This window comes from Xylocopa sonorina, chromosome 10 (assembly GCF_050948175.1).
Source record: "Xylocopa sonorina isolate GNS202 chromosome 10, iyXylSono1_principal, whole genome shotgun sequence".
Classification (NCBI taxonomy): Eukaryota; Metazoa; Arthropoda; class Insecta; order Hymenoptera; family Apidae; genus Xylocopa; species Xylocopa sonorina.
The window spans coordinates 2,836,088-2,859,608 of record NC_135202.1 but is presented as its reverse complement, the minus strand read 5'-3'; the positions used below and the strand labels follow the sequence as shown (position 1 = coordinate 2,859,608).

Here is a 23,521-nt window from a genome sequence, read left to right as displayed (position 1 = left end):
GACCGAAGGATGCGAATATTTGTCATGGAGTAGCGTTCAACCAGAGTACCCGTAAAATATTGCATCCCGCCGCTTTGACGAAAGCTACGTCGCGTTTTCATGAAATAATGGTGGGTAACTACAGGAGAGGGGAAAAAATCTCTGGGATTCCACGAAGGGCGGAATATCCCGCGTTTCTCGACGGAATCTCCGTCGCGCTTTTTCTCGTTCTCTCGTTCGGCCTTCTATCGATCGATCCCATGGGAATCCCACGAACGAGCAGGAGTCGAAGCAGCGTTTCTGGTCGGCGACGCCGCCGGTGGAACAATGCGCCGCGATATGTCACGCGTTCCAAAGTGTCCTCGACGTGCCATTAATTGGAATTCAAATGGACATAAACATCTCCCGTGCGCGGCCAGTGCCAGCAAGATGCGTTCGATCGAGAGGTCGAACACCTCTAGATGAGGATCGCACGCGTGTCGTAAATTATACCTCGCCTGGTCGTCGAGGAACCGCCTGCTGAGGGTTCGTGAAATATGGGATTGGTTTTTGCGTCGACAATTTCGGCATTCAATTCGCGACTTTCTGGGAACGAGCAGAGAGTGTTCAAGTTAAGATTATGGAGTTTAAAGAATACGACGAAACTATAATTAATTTAAAAACGAAAGAGTTTTTTAACGCTGCTGGAGAAATATCTCGCTACGAAAACGCAATTCAGAACGCGAGTAGAAGTGCTGAGTTGAAAAATCCTTGTTCCTCGGCATCGTTGGAGCGCGTGCTCGCACATCAGTTCCGCCTCGCGACGAGCAATTTAAGGGACAGAGGCGGGGAGATATTAAAAGGATATTAATGTCCGCTAATTAATTCAGCCTTTTTCCCGACGTCGATTCACACCGGTGCTTCCCAACACGGCGAATCCGCGAGATACGCCATCGAGCGATCGTAGAGGCGCGCTTGTGCGCGTCAGGAGGAACGAGGAGGAAGCGTCAGCGTGTGCACCGGAAAAATTATCCTCTCTCTTTCCCTCCACGATCACTCGAGGGAAATTCGATGAAACGCGGCGTCAACGAGCGAATAAACCGCGCTTCCTCGCGGAACGCCGCTGACCGCAATCCTTTCGATCGTGGTCACTCTGGTAATCGAGCGGAAACGCGAAGAGCCGTCGAGAAAAATTGTCGTCCCCTCGATTTTCCACGAGCAATTCACGCCGCAGAGATTTTATCGTACATGGCACTTCTCCCTGTGGCTCGCGTTTTCGAAGAGGAATAAAAACCAGAGGCGAAACCGTTCGTTCGGTGATTTTTCTTCGCGAATCGCATTACGGATGCGCGAGGATGACGTGAACTTTTTGCCCAGCTTATTTTGCTTTGTCTACCGATCCCGATCGATTTTAATACCATTTATTTTTTTTCTTTTTTTTTCTCATGCCATTTGGCACGAATTTTACATAATGACGGCGGTAGTAGTGCGTGGGCGTGACCAAAGTCGAGGATCCAGCTGCGGTTTCGTTTGTTTTTCGGGCAACCAGCCCGATATCCTGTAATCGATTCTATTAAAGGATGATTAATGAAAATTTCGCTGGGAAACGAACGGTTTTTGTTGATCCATAACGATGGATTTTATGGAACGTTCAGTGCGATGGATATTACATGTATTCAAATTAGCGCAGGAAGAGCTACGTAATTATTTGAAATTAAAGAGTCTGTTAATCCGAATCTCTGAAATAACGCATTCATCCAGTATATTTAATTTCGTCGTGATTAAATGCATTAATTGCTGTTTCGAATTCACTTTTTGTTTTCTATCAAAGAACCGTCGTAAAGAACACACCAATGCCTTGACGTTTCCAGTTTCTACATCCGCGACACGGTAACCTCCACGAGAGGAAACATGGCGGCCCCTTAGAGATACCCAGAACGGCCTGACCACACGGGCGATCCAGCGCCAAACTACGATAACTACCAACAAAATCACTTTGCGTCCCTATTCCGAACTATTCGACGCGGGGACGAAAATTAATATTCTTTCGGGGAAGTTCTCGCGCGTCCACGGATGAGGACACCGTGACCGAGCGAACTCCCACGGAAGTGGAATTAATTTCCCGGGGCAAATGATCCCAGTCGGCGAATATTCTACGGGAATATTCTATTTACCTTCCACGAGCGACACTAAGCGGCAGACAATACCGGGCTCGCAGTGACGGCGTTTAACTCAGGCTTAACGGAGCTTCAACCCCGCGGCTGGCTGTCCCCGTGGCCTCTGAAAATGCTCGCCGTTGGTATCCGAGTCGATCCACCGTTTCAATTCATTCGCACGTGACCGGTGCGTCTCCATCTCTCGCCGTTTGTTGCGTTGGCTCCTTCGTTGGCTTAATAATGCGTTCCGACGTAAACTCGAACCGTGTCGTCGATCCGCGAACAGGGTTGGTCCGGTTATAACTTCTTGCGGTGAGGTCCGCGCGCGTGCGTTGCGTGAAATTGCACACCGGTCGTAAACGTTACGGCGCTGCCTTGTTTAATCGTAGAATCCGATGATCACGGGGGAGTCCAAGGAAGCGGTTCTGGTTAATGAGAAAGATTGATACAACGGCGCTTGAAATTGCGTTTATGCTTCGACGGAGGTTTAATCTTGGACACTTGTTAGCGAATTATCAATCGGTTACTCTAGTTTTTGTAATGTTCGTTCAAAATTCAAGTGTACAAGGAAGTAGAGGATTTTTGAATATAGTATGCACAAATATTTGAAAAGAATCAGATCACTGATTTATATACCAAGAAACTCAATGAGGGTGGTATAAAAGTATTCTGCGGATAGCAACTTTCTAAAACGAATTGGCAGTAGAAACAATCCGTGCAGGTCAGACACGCTCGCCGCGCAATTCCCAGAGCTACCATTCCGAGAGTCAAATATTTGCCTCGCAGATTACTTATGCAATCTCGGAAAGTTTTAGAAACTGCGACAGCAATTTTTGTAAACTTCCGAAATAAAAATCTAGTGTCAACATTATACAAATTCTCGCTTCACCCTCGCCAAGGTGATACCCTTTATCTCTAACAGAACAACTACGATGAGTTTCGAAATTTCATATCACGTTGTGCCATTTTCCAACAATTATATCAAAAAATCATACTTATGCTTTCATTGACTACAGCTTTCAAATGGTTGGGTTACTCCACTTAGAAGAGAAAAAGAAATAGAGTACTCTTCTTTCTGCGATACATTACTCTAATTGCATTAACATGTCCCAACTAAACCCTTTGAAAATCATTCGAATCAAACAGCTTTTAAATAAATTTAGATTCTGAAGATTTCTGGAAGCATCCCCTTAGATTTTCATCAATGGAAAGCAACATTCCATCAGCATTCACCTTATCTCCGCTATCTTTCATGGCAGGAAGCGGCTCTGCTGCCACAATTTCATCGAACGACCCTTCGACCGTGACCGTCATCGCTCGCTTCGCCGCAACATCCGGCGGCCACCCCTGTTTCTCGTCGATCTCTGGCCTCGATTCAGAGATTAACGCGACCGCGGCCGCGCGGTCGAATCGCGCATCGGATTATTCACCGCAAAGCTCGAACCACGGATATTTTTTCCCCGCCAAGGATCAACCCCGTAATCCGATGGTCACGCGTTCTGATTACAGCGCCGGCTTGCACCGCGGCCCCTAATTACCGGCTGGCTAGTAATACGAACCTTCCATTCACCTGGACGTCCATTGTCCGCGCGTTAAAGCGGACGCGAAAATTGATTACCGATATACCCGGCAGACTCTCAGTCGATGAGAAATTCTTGTCGCCGATCGAACTGGCACGATTTTCGAGAGTTGGACCACTGGAGCTGGTCGTTTTCATCGCACGCTCGGTCAGTCTATGTGCGATTACGATCGAATACTTTGGGTTGGGGCAAAATTAGTCTGTTGAGTCTCGTGGTTAAGCATATGTACTCCATGGTATTTCGAGTACGGAGGATTCTACTGAGAATTAGAATTATTTAAATTTATTGCGAAACTAATTACGTCGACTTTAAATCTGAATCTAAATTACATAAATACGAATCTTAATGCTTAAAATGCGCGCGTCAAAGATATCATTGGCTTTTGTATTATAAAATAGAAATTATTCCAATATACGATAATTATCAGTAATTGTTTAATGAATTTAATCGCGAATCTTTGAGGCGGTCATCAAAAACGAGTCACGTTTTCACGCGAGAAAGTTACGAGATTTAAAGCGCGTAATAATAGCGACGGAGTAAGAAGCTCGGTTTTCCTCGCGCCTGTTGTTTCATAGTATTCAGGCATACGACACCTGCTATCACCGCTCGTCTTTATCGTGCCTGATGAACCAGATCGGTTATGCTCTTCCTGCGAGAAACTCGCTCGAAAACACTTCATCTTCTGACAATAACCGAGGATAGAAATGAAACAGACAGTGTGGAATTTTTCAGATTCAGATTATTAACTAATATGGAGGATTATGGACTAATACAAGAAAAAAGATTAGTTGATTGAAATGTCAATTTTTGGTTAATGGAAATATGTCTTCAGATCCAAAAGCGAACGAAAGTACCGTAAACTTCCATATAATATATTTTACCTTAAATTGTTGTTACTTTGTGTACAAAGACGTTTTCCATTTAGTGACAATTTTTTTCAGGATATTCATGGAATCACAGAGCGTTCCGTAAGGGGAATCCGCTGAAATTGTCTCTGTAAATAGGGCGTGGAAAATGAACAGAGGAAAAACCGAGAACATTGTCTTGAGCGGGTTGCCGTGACGCGGAGGATTAGATTTATGCGTCCCCGTAGTTGGCTTCGTTATGAAACGTATTTTCATTACGTAACTCGGGTTTCCGCTTTCACTCGTTAGAAAAAGTACCGGTTCTCGAGGATGACCTGTCTAATCCCGCGCCCCACCGGAGACAAAACACGCGAAAGCTTTCTCGTTTCACGTTACCAACGGCTCTTCTTCAGACGGAAGTAATAATTATTCCTTCCATCCGTTTTTGGACACCATTTAAACTTTTAATGGAAGGCGAGCCGTCGCCTTAATACGTTCCATCGAACGTCGTTGATCAAACGGAGAAATCTTGTCATCTGTCCTTTTTTTTCTTTTTTACGAAAATCAAAAGAAATATTTGGAACATTCCCTTAAATTTTAATAGAAATTTGGATTCGCACAAAGGTACGTTTTGTCGCAGCGAATTAATTTAAACAACAGTACCGATGATGACTCTGTCGGTGGTGTGCTAACAAAAAATCGTTTCACTCGGCTATAATAGAAAACGCCCCGTTTACGGGATAAAAGCTGGTGTTACGGACTGTAGTTGCTGTCAATTGTTCGCATAGAAATGGGGCCTTGTCGCCTCGAATTCGTTAATCCATACGTTTTACACGACGGCTGTTGTCGTATCAATCGCAATTTTTATCTACGCGACACGAGTGCATCATTCAAACATCTGCCCTCTAGTTTATAATCATCTTAGAATATAGTAAAAATCATCGTCAATTTTTACTCTTCGTTAAACAATGTACGAGCAGCTGATCTCGCGAATAAAATTTGAAATTTGTGTTTAAACTCGAGGGCTCCTAAATTTTTGTATGCATAAAATATTGAAGAACAAACGGTAGAAGTAAAAATTGAAAAGTAAAAGTAATATCGAGTCAAACTGTTTAATATAAGCGAAGTTCAGACGTACCGGGATGAGCAATTCCATCGACAGTAGAATCACCTTGTGCAGGTCAGACTACCTCCGCGCAATTTCCATATCTAATCAGCAATCCCTACCATTTTCACTGTTCCTCCTGAAACAATGCTTCGTCTCGGAAAGAACGAACCTCCGACTAATTTCCATTCACCGTCGCGCCTAAAAATCAGCCCCCTTTTCACGAGGGAACCGCGATCCGCTTTATGAAATCCGCGCTCGAGTCGAATCCGCCGGTCACCGAGGCGAGAGAAAAGGAAGACGCCGCTCAATCTGGCTGGAAAATTTCAAGCAACCAACGCGGCAACGAACGTGCCGCGAGACAAAGGTTTCCGGAGGAAAAATTCTGAAGGCCTCTTGCTCGCCTAATGTCCCGGGCTTTGAGACGAGGCCGAGTAACGCTCGCTTCTCCCGCGGGATTGCGAATGGAAAGAGGCGTTTGCCTCGGGGACGATTACCGGAACAGCGAGCGGCGCTAATCAGTCCCTCCTCCTCGCGTTATTCCGGTGTTGATCCGAGACCTTCGAGCAGCTTTCGATGGGCGAGCTTCCGCGCGCGACACAATCGAAACGGGCGAACGATCGTCGCTGATTATAGCTTGATCGCGCCGGTGGTATTAATCCACTGAATGGCGTGATCGTTAGCTCGGTATGTCGATTACCGACACCGTTACTAATGCCGTTATTGGCCTCTTACCTCGTCGAGCGTTCTTCTGGGACGGGATGTAGTCGCGTCGCATCGCGTCGCATCGCGTCGCCTCGCGTCGCGGGAACCGGATCTCGATCGGCCCCGTGAACGCGTCGCCAAAGGTGTTGACGATATAACCGATAATTCGTGTTATCGGTTAATAGCTGATAAATCAGTGAAATCCCTTATGGAGGTGTTGCGATCGCTATCGAGGCGCGTCGACGCGGGAACTTTGCGAGATTACTGGACACCATCACGGCAAGTTAGGTGCATTCACCGGTTTTTATTCCAGTTTCATTGTTCGCGTACGTCTGGAACGAAAATGTACGTTTGGTAAAATAATGAAGCCAGTGTAAATGGATAATACACGCTGGAATCAGAACAAAAGGGGGAAGTACTAATTATAAATATGTATAGCTGTACTTTAATGGTTAACGAAGTATAGTATTAAATTACATTCGGAGAGAAATATGTTGAGCATTTAAGAATTGCGAATATCCAGAAGCCGTGGTACATCTAACCGTTTATATTAATTTCAATAATTTAAACCGCCCTATATACCGCTAAATGGTGTCCGATTCTATGAACACAGACGGATTAACGGTCTCTCGTTCGCTAATTCCCGTGGCAATAAAAAAGAAATTAAACAATTCGCGGCGATCGTGACTATTTTAAACGAACGACTTGCTCCGATTACCCGCGGCGGGTCGATTATTCGACGGGATTAATCTGATTCCGGCGGGCACTCACGTGGGATTAAAATTTGTCGGGCACTCTATCGTTTAATAAATTCGGCACACGGACCAAATAGAATATCGATCTTGACCGAGGCGCGCGAAACCCGTTGTCGAAGTTTTCCACCGGCGGACTATTAACGGCCGGGCAGAAATAGCGCCGGAAACCAATATAGGGCGGGAAGTTTACGATAGCCAGCCACCGAGCCGGCGAATTCGTCGATCACGTACCAACGCCAATAAAACAGCTCGCGCACCGAGCGTTATGATCATCGTTCCACTCGACACGCGTTATTCTGCCCGCGCAACCGCGCCGCTTGTTCCCCTTTGTTGTTACAACTCAGACGGCAGTTTCCGGGGCACCTAACCTATTGCCCAATCGATAATTCAATTTTTCCTCCTTCGCAGCTACTTTTTACGTCCCCCGTGAGTCCAGAGGGAACTCGACGCTCGAATACCGCGCGCTGACGTCCGAGAAATTCAAATATTTGAACGTTTACGCTTCCGTTATAGAGAAACGAGACTTCTTCTTCCTTCTTCCTTCTTCTTTCTCCGTTCTATTACCTTTACAAGTAATAAAAAACAAAACATTTCACGCAATTTTTATTGAACAACTGATGCGTAGAAAGTTTCGAATATTTCTGAAATGGAATCGTAGGCAACGTAGCGAACGATCAGGTGAATAGAAAAGAGTGTACTTGGGTGCAAGATCGTTTCGCGTGACTGTTCGCGGAGAGAACGTTGTTTAACGCGAGTGAACGTTCGCAAGGAAATTCAGCTTGACGCGTACTTTTAAAGGGAATTTCGCTGAGCGCGAAGCTCTAGGCGGGTGGCGCGCCTCTCGCCGCGAGGAAATTTCACTCGACGCGAATCCTCGCGTGGAAATTTTCCCTTCCCCGTAAATCTTCGCGAGCGAATTTCGTTGCTGACGATCCATCATGAGGGAAATTTTACTTAATGGTGTTCCTTGATAGGAAATATCGTTTAACGATGTTGTTTAGGGGGGAATTTTACGTGACGCGCGAGTTTTCGCGGGTAAATTCTATTTAGCGCCACTTTTTGCTGGAACGTTATGTTCGCAGAGTATTTTACACGAGGAAAATTGTACCGCTTGCCATTTTTCATCGTAAGCGTTCATTTATCGTTTTCCTCCTACGTATATAATACCGCTATTCGTAGCAGACAGTAAGTAATATAGATACGTTATCTTATTATTCATAGAACGATCTTATTCGTTATCTGTAGTAGTCTACGACATAATTACTCTAATTAGTACGCACCGACAAAGCTAAGATGCAATTTTTTTATCTCTTTATTTGTAGTTGCTATCAATTATTGTAAATTCTAAGTGGAGATTGCTTAAAAATAATAATCAACGATTTTTAAATCGATTTTCACTTAATAGTTGGTCTTTCCGTAGTCAAAGAGTCAATAGAAAATAGTATATTTAAAATATTCACATTAAAGGTTACTTAACCGACGTAAACCTCCGTGAAGCATCAAGCCGCAGATATCCAGTTTAATACAGCTGTTCCCAACACCAAATTACTGTAGACTCTAGAATTTCCCACGAAACTTTGTACGTGCATTAGAAACGAAGAGGTTACGCGTACAACGAGTACCGACGTCGCAGCCCTATTCTATTTTCTTCGGAATACTTGAAGGAATAATACGCAAATTTCATTACCCCTTTAAGGGACCCTATTTAACACCGTTCCTGGGGAAGAAACTTCCCTTAACCCTTTCACTGTTCATCAGAAATTTCACTTAACTTCATTCTTCGGCAGAAATTCCGGCGGGCGTTATTCCCCGCTCGAAAATTTACTCGTTAGCCCTAGCTCGCGTCGGCGAGAGAAATTTCGTAGCTCGTCACTCTTGGCGAGTAAACAACCCTTCTTTTACCACCGGCCGCCGATGAGAGAAGCACCGCCGCGAAGAAGTTTCGCACCGTGGCGGGAACATTTTCGGCTCGGGGTCGTTGCCTCCCTTAACAAGACTCCTTCAAAGCCGAGGCAGCGAGGCTCACCGCAGATGGAATCAGACGGCAGTCGATGCCGGCGACCATCGCGCGTCTCCCAGCCCTCGCCTCTTGTCTATTTCGACGCTGGTTTCCGGCAGTCGCGATGGCATTTCCGTCTCGGAGTACACGGAACCAGAAACCGCAGAACCTCTCCCGTATGAGGCAGACAGGATTGTTCGCATACCAGGAGGCTGACGTGCGCGTTCATCCCTACGGCTATCCACGTGGATCGTTGATCGCTGGATTCTCACGCCCCTGAAACTCTCCGCGTTGTACTTGTTATCCTCCCTACTTCTACCCCTGCTGCGCTCTCTTGACAATATCGTCTGGTGGACGATTAAAAGCGAACAAAGAAGTTTCTTTCCTTTTACAGAAGCAAGAAAATCGGTGGTTTCATTTCAGAGTTTCTCATTGAGGAATAAAAAGTAACTAAAATATCGAGAGAGAGAGAGAGAGAGAGAGAGAGAGAGAGAGAGAGAGAGTTATGAGAACAAAGTAATAACATGGTAGAATTGGAAAATCTAATAGAACAACGTAATTTCGATAATTGCATTAAAAGGACACTTCTCCTTTATCGCGGTGCTCTTACAAACCCGAGAGCGTACGAACGAAAACGAGACATCGGAATCGAATCACCACATTCGAGCACCTGATTATTCAATTATCGACTAATAGCAATCTCGAAGCACCGCACAAATCCTTAGAGACAGTCTGTAGGCCACTCTGAAACAGCCGGAACGATAAAACCGATTGTGCCATTTCAAGGTTCATTAATTCACCTTTTTTCGGTCGTTTCTCCTCCTCGTTTTATTTTCTCATTAAATAGATATTTGCATTCCATCGATTTCGCCTCGTTCGTCGTTCGTCCAATTTCCCTTTAACGCCTCTCTAAATAAGCGTTAATTAAAAGTTAATAAACATCAAGTTCCCTGAAACTATCTCGGGCACATTATTGAATTTAAAGTTTCGAGACCAATTCCAGTTGAAATTGAAAACAATTTGTAGAACTATCTGTAGATATACGACTGGCAAATTATATTAAAATTTTTAATCGTTTTACAGTTGCAAAATTATAACAACAGCAAACTACAAATTTTTGTAAACGTTAAAATAATTACTGCTCGCGTTTTCAAATTTAACTCTCAAGAACCTTTACAACCTCGAAGAACGCGATATTGCATAGAATACAATTTTCTAAAGCGCATATTCGCCGGACCAAACGGTAGCCCCATCGAACCAATAATAATTCGTATTAAACGTGGTCGGTCGGACGGCATTTCAAACGGTAGCAGTCTGCAAAAAGCTTCCTAATCATCTTCCACTGTTTCGATCATAGACAAGGATCAAACCGGGCATGATCAACGTGTACTGACACGCAACAAAGCGTAAAATTTCTCGTGGATTCGCGTAGCAAAAACTTTCTGCCGGATTTTCCGCTCGGCATTTGATAAAGTGGCGGTGCGCCGGAAGCGGCCGCGCACCGGAAGCACGAGACGACCGTTTCCACCGTGCCAATCTGGTAATTGAAATCGAACGTTCGTCTCATGGGAACGGAGGGGGGTGAAATCGCAAGGAAAAAGTTCGGATTCTACGAAAGCGACGTAGAGAGAGAGAGAGAGAGGAGGAGGAGAGAGAGAGAGAGAGGAGGAGAGAGAGAGAGAGAGAAAGGAAACAAAAGTGGACAGTGGGAAAAAGTGGCGAACGAAAGTGATTGATATTTCTGTACCTAATTAAGATAGAAAGGAATTGCTCGTGTTTCGTGTTCTTAGGGCAAGTCAGAATCTTCGAGATCTGATGATTTTCAATTATCACTAAAAATAATGATTGAGTATTAATTTTTAAATATTTACATTAATATTTTACATGATGGAGGAAATAGAAGAATGCAGGACTTGGAATAGTAGGAGAAAGGGAAAGGAGACAGATAAATAGAATGGAATAAGAACGGGAAAGAGAAAAGGTGGAAGAGAGCGAGAGTATGAGATAATAGGGATGAACTAATTGAAGCAGATCCAGCGTGCATTTCCGAACTGAAGAAGCGGTGGGATTTCAAAGGCTCCCACGAAATGAAATTCCGCACGTGCTGGTTTCTTCGACTAATTTATCTATTACTTCGTCGTCGCTGCTTCATTCGGGCTCGATCGTTTGACAAACGCGTGCTTTTAACGTAATGCATTTCCCAGACGTACGCTGCTAATAATTGAACAAAGTGTGAAATTACTGCGAGCCCTATGGGGTGTCTGAGTTATATCAAATAAACGGTTTTCGTTATTTAATTCCCGAGAGAGCATTGTCTCAATTATTATTGTGTCTCGCCTTTTCTAGATACAAATTGATTCTAAGAATAAAACGATACGTATAATATTTTCAAAAGATCGATTTTATCGTAAACTGATTATGAAGGAAGACACATTACTGCCTTCTTTTTATTTAAAAAGTGTCATTTAGTCCGCAGATCACTTATTTGCATTTAAATTCTAAAGGCTTTTTCCTAACTTAAGTTATGATTTTGCACGTGTATAAATTAATCCTGTCTGTAGGACAATAATTAATATAAGTATAGCATATGTTAATTAATAGTCCGTGTCCTCAGAAAATCGAGTAATTGTGCAGAATTGAACAAAAGCCATTAACCCACATAGGTATCGCTGACTTATTGTTAGTTACTCGTGTCATTAAAGCCTGCAGACATTACATAGACTCCGGTGCATCACAGCCGACGACCACCCGAACAACGCGCTTCCAATTAGCCGCCCTTCTAATAATTACGACCATCGATCCACGTTTCACAACATATTGAACCGTGAAATGCGCCAGGAAGCTTCTGTGGTGTCTTTGATGTAATTACTCGGGAGGAACTGATCATATTGATACAATTGTTAGAGTCTTCGCGTATTATGAATCTCCGTAGGAAATAAAAAACCGATTTCGTGTCGAAAATGACACGTGCCAATCACACTATCCATTACACAATCCTCAAGTATGAATCTAATATTAAATAATAACGATATTAGTATTAAATTCGTACGCAACATAGTCATTCATTCTTCACTCTTAAATATTAATCGTCACAAGGTAACGTCATACATATTTCACAACATGCTAATTTTCACCCAGTACATTACAATACACCGCAGTAATGAAAATATTTGATTACCAACGTTGTTTAATTTGCATTTTACATATTTCTGAATAATTCATTAACAACTCGTGCTAATCAACATACGGATGAATGCTATAAAGTAACATTTTCTCATTAAATAGCAAACACCAATAGTGTACATAAACAATGAGTTTCCCTCGATCGGGAATCGTAGAAGCTAAGAGTGAACCGGAAGTGGACGGGAAGGATTCCGGGCGTCGGACTCTTGCGCGTTGGCGCAAGAAACGCAGAGAAAGAAGTCACCGTGTTGACGAAAAGCTGTGGGGCGCATGGCGGTCGTTGAAATGCGCTGCTCTTTTGCAACGCGCCAGTGAGCTTGCAGGGCGCACGTTGCTCGTTAACCCGGCCATCAGTTTCACGCACGGCCCTGCAAAAAAACCGGGGCGATGGGCAACGAAACGTGGCCGACTCCCCGCTGTTGACTTTTTCCGCCCCCGTTCAGCCCGCGTCGACCCCGGCTGACCGTCCTTTTATTCCTGATTTTTCAATTTCTACCCCTTTCGTATTACGCTCTCGGCCATATCCGTGGCCGCGAATCACTCGATCCTTTCACGGCGGTCGATTGTTCCCGCTACGCCCCCACCAAAATCGGTTCGAAACTAAAAAACCGATCCCGTTCGCAAATAACAAAGTTGCCTCACCTTCTCGCGAATCAGACGCGAGCGGAACGAATCTATCGCGAGGGTTCCGAGTGATTTGAGAACGATCATTTGTGCTCGAAAAAGAGTTTCGTTGGATTTGAGTTTGATAAGTATAATGTGGAACATTTTCATGCGTAATTACGGGACTGTATGAATGGGTTAGGTGACAGATTTAATACAGCCAAGAGGTTGATTACATTTAATTGAGAAATGGTAGAATTGAACTTGATCTTGGATGTAAATAGTTGCTTATTGAGAGGTACGTTACTCTATTTGGTTTCGGAACAGGACTCCAAACAAGATGTCTTACAAGATTCTGATTTAGACGTCACTTTAGACTTTGATTAGACTGTGATTAGACTCCAGCCAGACTCGATTTAGACTGTGCTTAGATCCCTTCTTGCTGATACAAGTTTCTTGCATATTAAGTGATTCGTGGTAGATAGATAAACAACGGAGATATAAAAGCAGGAAATTAGAAAAATCAATAACGTAGAAACCGAAATAAAAAGGGATAGAACGAAAGAATGATGAAAGAATGATGGGATATCAGATGTTTCCAGTGCTCACTTTTGACACATACACGCGATAGTAAAAGAATAATTCCATTACACGCATCCATTGCGCGTATAAATCCATAAAACTGATTTAAAATATTAAAAATTTTTAAATTCAATTAAAACTTTAAAAAAGAAGAAATAACGAATAAACTACCAAATGTATTTACAAAATAAATAACAAATCAAACGCGCAACGTGAATCACGGTAGATCTACTAAAATAAAAAATAAAAGCGCAACAAATAAATCATTGATTAGATATCGTTTATCTACAAAAAGCCATAAAACTGTCATTAGATGTAAATATCGAGGAAATCTTCCTATATAGGAGAATCGCGTTATCTAATTGCTGGATTAATGACGTTTCCGTTACGATCACTGCGAAACATTGTGGCCGGGACAATGACCGCGGACTAAACAGAGTGCCTGCCAATGAGTTACGCGCGATGTGACGCGGCAATCGTGCACGCATAATTTTCGGAAAACGGGTATAGTACAATATATATATATATATATATATATATATATATATATATATATATATATATATATATATATATATATTTATTTATTTATATACATATATAGAATGACGAGGTGGGAAACCACGCGAGCGGCCGTCGAAAATTTTCGCGTTTCAATCGCTGACGGTAAATCATCTGCTTGTTCCAGGCCTGCTCAGGCTGCAGCAGATCTACCAGGGCCTGAAACCGGGCAACGAATCGTTCCAAGTGGAGACTGTCAAACGGATACAAAATATGTCCGAGGCAATCGATTTCTTGCGCAGCTTGGAGGAACTAAACAGGTCAGTTGATAGTAGTTTGTTTCGTTCAATTTTAATTATGTTGCTTATAATTAAAAAATGACACTGTTCACGGCGAACAGTAATTGGTGCTAATAAATCTTGAAAAAATTCCCATAAAATACAACCAAGTACCTCGATTGCAATATTTTATTATGAGAAGCGGGAGAATAGGGCAATTTAAAGGTCTGGAAGAAATAAATTGTAGACTATGATCACACAGGAGAGTTGAAAGATCTAAACTAAACACCGAACAAATGAAAATCTTGAAGTGTACGACACAGCCATCTGCATGGCAGTGATTCCAGGAAATAATCATTCCCGCATCATACCAATGGTATAAAAAAATATGAAAGACAGAAATGTCACTGCGAAATCAAGAGTACATAGACGTGCAATAGAAAAAAAGGGAATTAAAAATAAACCTGACGATTCGACGGTCCCTTTGATTTGTTGGGAAACAATGTGACGAACGAAAAATTGTCCGTAACGGTTCGCGTATTAGTATAGTTGTATTTTTCGGGCGGTGAAGTCTGTCCGCATTCGGGCAGGCTGACGGATCGCGCTTTTGTGCGAGTACGAACGGTCACCGCGTATCTCGGCCGCAATTTACCACTGGCCGCACATTTGCACGGGCTAGGTAATCAACAACCGAGCCCCGACAATGAGCCCGAATCGAATGAACGTTTCCGTTAGCGAAAACAAAACGTAACTATCGCGGATCGCTGCTGGAAAACGGCTCGTTGCGCGGCGACTTTATCGCTAGAGGAACGGCCCCACTGAAATTATGTAAATTCGTTACACGAACGACGCTTACTTCTCGCGTGGATACGTTTAAAGTTACTTCGACGACGTCGAAGTTGCCGTTTCGCGCAATTGGATCCGTAAAATGAACAATTTGTTTCTGAACTTTTCATAGATGGAGCAATAAATACGTGGTGCTCGATTGTCCCACGGACATGGCCAAGGACATCGTGGTGAGCCACGTGAGGGATGTCGCCCTCGGGAAGAGAACCTACCATTACCTGTTAAGTGGATTGGTAAGCATTCGCGTGACAAGTAAAATTCGAGATTCATTTATCCAAATTACGTCTGAAAGAACTCTCGGGGTACGTACGAGTGTACGCCAATTCGCGAGAGATTCGCGTCTCTTAGAGGAGGCTACAAGCGGGCTGTTCTCGTGTAATCAGATAATGGACGACCGATGGGAGAGCGAGGTGATCGAGTACGGCGCCATCAACATCACCGGCTTCCGCATCGTGGACGCCACTCGACCCTACGTCAAAGACTTCCTCGCTGGTTGGCACCGCCTCGACCCGGCCACGTCTCAAGGTGCCGGCCGCGAATCCATCTCTGTACGTATAATCCTCGATCTTTCCACTTTAGCCGGGAAGAAATTTCCCTGCCTTCCTATTTCTCACGCTTTACAAAGTTCCCTTTACTGCTACCAGTACTTCTATTCTCCCCATATTCTCTATATTTTTCTAATTATTCTTAAGCGAAATTCAATGCGTTCACAGTGAAATTGGCCCGATGATCTATAAATTATTCACCAATGGTTTAAGAGTGCGAAATCGTAAAACTACCAGCATCTTGATCAAAGTTAAAGGTCCAGAATTGTTTATACATAAATATTCGTATTGAATATTCTAATAATCAATTTCTTTTGCTTTTGTAGTATAATGGCGTATCTTCTGTTCTTTGATACACTTAACAGATATTATTCTACACCTTCCTCCTCCCAATATCTTGGCTCGCACTTGGTAGTCCTTGTCAGGTTGTCATCTTCCCAAGAGAGGGAGACGCCTATTCAAATTGCATATGGGGCGTCGAGCACCTTTGAGTACTCCAATTTTCTCCCTTAAGCGCGACAGTCTACTCCAGTTTCCGGCTTGTTTTCAGATACTTAGCACGACTCTATGCTAAAGGAACGCCCCGAGCAACCGGAAAAGAAAATTCAAACGGAGAATCTGTAATTTAAGATGCTTAGCTTCGCACAGAGACAACAGTTCAAAGAGCAGGGAAATTACGAAGAAAATCATTTATATTTCGTGCCTTTTTATCCAGAAAATTATCTATTTCAGATCATAATTCTGAGAAATTAAGAAAAGGATATGTATACTTTTATAATATTTTCTAATATAATTCGCAATGCAATGTGTATGGCTTAACTCTGCATTCTTGTAGCGAAACTACATAATATAGAGATTTCAAAAGTTTCATGTTTTCCATAAAATTCTCTAAGAATTTGGTATAAATTTTTTATATGCAGCTACTCTCAGAAATCCTTCCCCTCGCTCTCTTCCGTTTCCAAAAACAACGTATCACATCTTGCAAAACTGTAGACAATGTCAGCGACGTTTTTAAAATTGCACCGTATCTTCGCATGAATTTTACTATACGTTCCGTTGTGTTTCGACAATATTGTAAGGGTACGTTTCGTACGCCATGCATTTCCATCAACAATATCATGCAACATCGATTTTCGATCTTTGCCGACGCAGCTCGGCAAAGTTGTTTGCTCCATCCACTTCAATCAACTAGAGAGAACAGGTTTTCGACGGTCCGCAATTCTATAAAAAAATCGTCGAAAGAATAGCACGGATCCAATATACATCCACGTGTACAATGGATCGCGATTTCTCGATGGTATCGCGTGGCGTTCCATTAATTTGCAACAGCGTTACAGCAACAATGCGCGTTGCAAAGTACACAAGCCAGGCCCTCGGAACTCTTTTACGTAGAGAAACAATGAATTTCATCGGACCATAACCGTAACCTGGACCCATTACCGATCCACGCGAATCCATCGTGCCATTTTATTGCTACGATCGACCAATGAATCGTATCGCGTAAGCTCGCCAAAACGATCGCCGCTTTATCGCGATCTCGAGTAACAGAGCTGCCTGGCTGGCTGCGTCGTTCGGTTCGACCTGCGAGTTACGGAATTGTCGAGGAGCTCGAAAGACTTGGAGGGGTTGCACGATCCAACGTGCCGATTATCCTGATCGATCGCCGCGCAATTTCCGCGCGCACCCCCTTTCTCTCTCTCCTCAAGTTTGGCCACATGCCCAACCGTGGTTCTCTGCACGTGAATCTGCGTACATCTCCTGACAGCGATAAATGGTTCTCGCGGCCGCTCGGCAGCGCGCGAGTCAGCTTAACCGCGCCGCCCGGAACCGGCCAGGAGGAAACTTCCCTTCCCTTCCCTCTCCGCGAGCCCTCCACGCCCGCGTAATTTCAATTGTTGCGGGGAGCATAGAATGTAGGAAAGTGTGCAGAGTGTTCGACTCGGAAAGTGAAAGGCAGGCAAATGATGGAACATTCCTGGTATCGATGTTATCGATGATATCGGAGGCAGAATTATGCGAACTTCATTTTTTGAGGTTGTACTGGAAAATGTACGTGTATCAATCGCGTGTAACCTTAATCGATTTTGCAATGCGTTGTGATCAATAGGTTCGTACTTTAATTCTCAATGATTAAAGAGTATTAATTCCTTTTCAATCCTAATAACGTGTAAGACATGTAAAAAGACTTTAAATAAAGAATAGATGTCCACGATTTTTCTCCTAGTTCTGTATTACGATAACAGGAGTGTAAAATCCAATAATTCTAGTGCATTTACGATGTCCCTTTGTAATATTGAAGAGCACTGATTGAACGTTTTGAAATTAGCGCGCATTTGTGTTCTATGGAATGGTTGCTGGCTATGGAGAGCTTGATTTTATTAACGAGGCTACGTATTGATGATTAATTTGATTCCTGTAAATCGTGCTGGAATTAATTATAGAAACGAGAGTCGTGTTATCGAACTAATAGAATTATTTTATTATCAGTAATTGCAGAATAATTTTGTTCAACGTGGAAAGAGGGAGGCTGAATTAGAGGGAAAACAGAAAAATGATATTTCATGGAGTACTTTTCGATCTGAATGTTCGACAGAGGAATTTTTACTCTATTCATGCCCTGAATACATGTATATCTTTTTCCATTATATGAAAAAGGCCTCTTTACATTCACGATACTTCTCGTGTCAACTGAAAAGCTGCCTCATGTATAATTCATGCCGTTGGATGCTGTATCTCTAACGGAAAGAAAACAGTTTGAGGGCCATTGTAATCACCGCGATTTCTTTCTTATTCTAATTCTCCTTAAAGGAGCCCGAGCATTTCTCGATTTTTCGATATTCGCAGGAATGCCAATACATAACACGACGAGAACCTCGATCGAGGCATTTTATCTCACGCGCGGACGAAACGGTGATTAGGATACGAATTGGTTTATATACGCCGGGCGTTGTTCCGTCTGAGAAGATAAGACGACAAATGAAAAGTGACGTAGGCCCAGAAATGTAAACAAAAATGGGCTACGCGATAGTAGCAAGAATAGCGGCTAGATTTCAGTTCGTCGCGAGATAGCCGGCGAGAAGGACGCGTTTAGAAATGGAGGCAGTTGAAGTAAACACACGTGGTGTATTTATTTCCATGCACCTTGCGTATAATTCAATTCTGTATCGTCGCGTCGAAATAAATCGGTGAATAAATAAAGCAGTGGTATGAGGAAAAATTTGTTGAAAAATACGAATTATTCTGTTCTCGATGGTTTAAAAATCATTGCAGCCTTTGACGACTTATTCGGCAATCTTTTGCTCATTAGGCACAAGCGGCGCTAATGTACGACGCTGTATTTGTTCTGGTCGAGGCGTTCAACAAGTTTCTGAGAAAAAAGCCAGACAGAAGCAACGTGAGGCGGACTGGGATCCCTGGGAGCAGTCAGATCACCAACGGCACCAGGTCGCTCGACTGCAACAGCAGCCGTGGCTGGGTGACACCGTTCGAGTACGGCGACAAAATTTCCAGGCTACTTAGAAAAGTGAGTAACATTTATTCTATGGCAAATAGGAAAAATTACTTAATAAAATACAATGACAATTAATAAATGCAGTTCTCTAAAAATTAACGAAACTTTTCAAATTTTTTCCAAATATTTGATATATCAGCAGAGGTTAATATAAATTCATATCTTTATGAACCAAACCAAACTTTTATAGAACCAAACATAAAACTTGTATCGCCCTATAAATGCACTTAAATTCCTCGCAAATACATCATGGAGGATATCGTTGTAATAGGACGAATACGCTGCGAATAGCATTTTTACGACATGATTGTTTATTCCGATTTTACGGTTAATTAATACGGGTATGCGTTCGCGAGGAACGGGCATCGACGTTAGAAGAGTGACAAGTTTACTGCGGGCTTGCCGATGATTCGGCCAGAATCCCCGAAAGCGCAGGCAAAAACGCAGGCGTACTCGATATGTTTCGAATACGTGGCAACCAAAATTGCCAGAGACCTTCCCCGCTGCTTCTCTGTCGGTGACAGTAATTGGCGGCTATTCCGACTCTAACGGCATTCCTGCGTCCATATCAGATCGTTTCCCTTCGTTCTATGTATACACGCATGTATATACACTTTTATGCTGGAAGCGTCTGTCCTTCCTCTCTTTCCGGCCACCCTACTCTTTGTCGGATTGTCGCCTGACACGATCGGACGCGAGAACCTGCCAATAGCAGCGAAATCATTACCAATCTGCGAGACGCGCACTTTTTTCCACCCAGAGAATTTGCAAATAGTTCAAATTTACAGGATTTTAAAGAAATTTGATAATATCTGACGATGAGGATATAAAATATGTCATTTTTAGTAAATAAATTTTTAAATGTACGTGCTGTACTTTGAAAATAGATTTCGACAGCTATTGAAAAACTTGAAAGTCTATCGAGGAACTCGTATCTCGTTCGATGCGATAAAGTATTTACGAAAATCTGACGGCTCGCACAAAGACGCGAAGGTATCGTTAAATATTCAACGGGCGGCGTATTGACTCTCATTCAACTTTCAGGTGGAAATCGAGGGACTGACGGGGGAGATCCGGTTCAACGATGACGGTCGCAGGCACAATTACACCCTCCACGTTGTCGAGATGACGGTCAACAGCGCCATGGTCAAAGTAAATATTTTTTTCCGTCCGACAGACCCTCTTCGCGCCCTTTCGCACTCTTTCCGTCGACGCCCGAAATGTAATCCGAAATTTTACAGCGCGCAAAGCCGTCGAGACCCGTCGTGTCGGAAACAGAAATAAAACGAGTGCCGCGCCACAGAATCCCTTTAATTCCTCGTTTCGCGCTGTTTGCTCTTCCAGCCAGCAGCGTCCTGTCCGATGACTTTGCGCGACAATATTGACCCGTCGATGATTATGAACCGACAAGCAAACGAGTACCATCGAACTCGCGCAACGTGCTGGAACTTACTAACTATTCACAATTTAACATTCAAGGTGGCTGAATGGACGGACGAGGCTGGATTCCAAGCCATCGCGGCGAAATACATTCGACTTCGACCGCATGCGGAGATCGAGAAGAACAAGACTTATATCGTGACCACCATTGTGGTAAGATATTTTTACTGCCATCTTTTAATTCTTCGCTGCGCGATTTTCTTTTTATAATTCATGGCGGTGCAAAAGTAAGCAGAACGTCGTTGTTATTTAATTCGTAATAAAATTTGCGATAGAATATGTTGTTATGCACATATAAAAAGAACAGAATGCAGCGAGGGGTAAAAATGTTTGATGTAATACAAGTATGCATCTCTCGTGTATTAACTTATGTTCGTTTCTGTTATTATGGTATTATAGGAGGAACCGTACATTATGAGAAAGAAGTCAGAGACTGGAGAACTGCTGACTGGGAATGACAGTTATGAGGGGTATTGCAAGGATTTGGCTGATCTCATAGCCAAAAAGTTAGGAATCACGTGTAAGTATTTTATTTATGCTTCTTATTCTATATTCTTCGTCAATTTGTGGAATTTTTATTGATAAAATTATTATTTCAATATTTGTAAACGAAAAGTTATATTTGCAAAAGAATAGTTATCGTAACTTGTAATATCACAATTTTGTACGCAAAACGCCATTATCAAGCAAACATCCCGAGAAAGAAAAAAAATGCATCGAATATTTATTCAGTTACTCAAAAAAGACTTTTTCCAATAAAAATTGGTAACAAGCTTAACGCAATACTTTCACCTTTCAGACGAATTGCGGATAGTAAAAGACGGTAAATATGGAATGGAGAATCCGGACGTTCCCGGCGGTTGGGACGGCATGGTCGGCGAATTGATCCGCAAAGTAAGTTTCCGTAACGTCAACGCAAACGTTCATCGTGATTCGTGTGCGCTATCCGAGGCAAAACATCCCGGAAGTAAGTGCGCGATGTCGGACGAAACAATTTCGTCTGGTTATACGAAAGATTCTGCTATTGATCGGTGAGGTCAAGCTCGAAGCGAACGCTGAACGAGCTGTTTTATCTTTGTTCGGAAAGTGCGAGGGTCTTCCACCAGATGCCACGAGTTTGCAAGCTTTTCAACCTCGTATTTCGAACTACATCTGGTGGACGAGCTTCGAAAGAATGGATGGAGGACGAGAGAAGTTCTTGCTTGCATCTGATGAGATCGCTTTCGGAATTAAACCGTTCATTCTATTACGTTTGATCAATTAACCCGAATCTGTATTGAACTAGATTACTATTTACTGGCTGCGTATACAAAAGTAGCAACTATATTTAACACGAAACAATGAAGAATTTACCAAGCAACAGTAATTGCTTCCTATATTATTATCAAGTGTTATGTAATTTATTTCATTTTATTTATTAAGATTGAATAACGGTGCCTGACAATCATGGTGGTTTTTCAGGAAGCAGACATAGCCATTGCTCCTATGACAATCACTTCTGAACGCGAACGTGTGATCGATTTTAGTAAGCCCTTCATGTCATTGGGTATCAGTATTATGATCAAGAAGCCCATCAAACAGAAACCAGGAGTGTTCAGCTTTTTGAATCCGTTGAGCAAAGAAATTTGGGTCTGCGTAATCTTCTCGTACATTGGAGTATCCATCGTGCTGTTTACCGTGTCCAGGTAAATGAGGTTTTTCTCAAGTTATTCACTGTTATACAACAGGTACATCGCGGTTAAGTAGAAACGGTCGGTACATAGCCAGACGCGAGAGTAAATTAACGGTCGCTACGTTCGATCGTTTCTATTTTCTGCTAATCATGTAATATGTTAATATTTCTTTTAAAATCAACTTGAATACAATCAGTTTAATTAGTAACACAAATAAATGAAATTAATTATTATAAAACTAATAATTTAAAGTAGTGAAAAATATTCTAATTAACCTTTTTACCGTACGTCGCATAACAGTAATTATATCAAACATCAGAGGCAATTGATTAAACGATCTTTAATCATATTTGCAAAATTCAACATAAACATATTTCTATTTTTATATGCAAATATCAATACGAAAGATTGCAATTTTACGATACCGGATATTCTAATGTTCTTTAATGATAATATACTCTCGAAGCACATCGACTGTGACATAAATCATAAAAAAAATCGAAGCTAGAGACCGAATGATACGGAAAAAATAACTTATTGCCGCAGCAATTTCCGTTTCCGTGATTGATTGGTACATTTAATGTCAACTTCTAAGCGCACAACATTACCATCCCCTTATAATTACGCAAACTAGCACTGTTCCACCAAGTGTGATGATTAGATGTCGTTTATCACGACCTGATAACGGAATTACTCGCAACTAACCACAATAAATGGTTGCTGCGCTAATTTCTGTCTTTCTCGAACAATTCGCTATTCCTCGCAAAATGTTTGAACGATTCAGTCATTGGAAAATTGTTGAATCGTTTTGGAGAAATAAAACGATATTATAGAGCGTTCTTCCGGTTAATTAAACTAACAAAAATTTATCTATTTTTTTCTTTATCAAATTTATACTTTATTAATCTGAAACATGTTTCAAATAGATTCTCCCCTTACGAATGGCGAGTACTGACTCTGAGCAGCAGCACAGACTCCACAATGGCGACGCGCAACGATCCAACGCTGCAGCATCCCCACGGGTCCCAAGGATCGCCTCACATGCCGACCTCTAGTATGGCGAACGATTTCAGCATAATCAACAGCCTCTGGTTCGCTTTGGCCGCGTTCATGCAGCAAGGCTGCGACATATCGCCCAGGTAATCGTTTATTTCCCAGCGCAATTCTCTCCAGATTTCGATAAGCCTCCCTCGCCGTTCGAGCCGAGCGCTTCGTAAAAATTAATTACCCTAATCTCGGGCAGTTATCAAACTTTC

At 42.6% G+C, this 23,521-nt stretch overlaps 1 protein-coding gene across 4 annotated transcripts in view; it reads left to right on the top strand.

The window, feature by feature from the left end:
- Glurib (Glutamate receptor IB) overlaps nt 1-23,521 on the top strand; it is a 208,665-nt gene that overhangs the window by 176,882 nt on the left and 8,262 nt on the right. For all 4 annotated transcript variants that reach the window (XM_076902751.1, XM_076902749.1, XM_076902750.1 and 1 more), the window contains 10 exons: nt 14,160-14,292; nt 15,209-15,329; nt 15,480-15,644; nt 18,949-19,164; nt 20,197-20,304; nt 20,632-20,745; nt 20,992-21,112; nt 21,392-21,486; nt 22,054-22,277; nt 23,192-23,404. In XM_076902751.1, the coding sequence (XP_076758866.1) occupies nt 14,160-14,292; nt 15,209-15,329; nt 15,480-15,644; nt 18,949-19,164; nt 20,197-20,304; nt 20,632-20,745; nt 20,992-21,112; nt 21,392-21,486; nt 22,054-22,277; nt 23,192-23,404 (1,510 nt within the window). The remainder of the gene's footprint in view (nt 1-14,159; nt 14,293-15,208; nt 15,330-15,479; nt 15,645-18,948; nt 19,165-20,196; nt 20,305-20,631; nt 20,746-20,991; nt 21,113-21,391; nt 21,487-22,053; nt 22,278-23,191; nt 23,405-23,521) is intronic.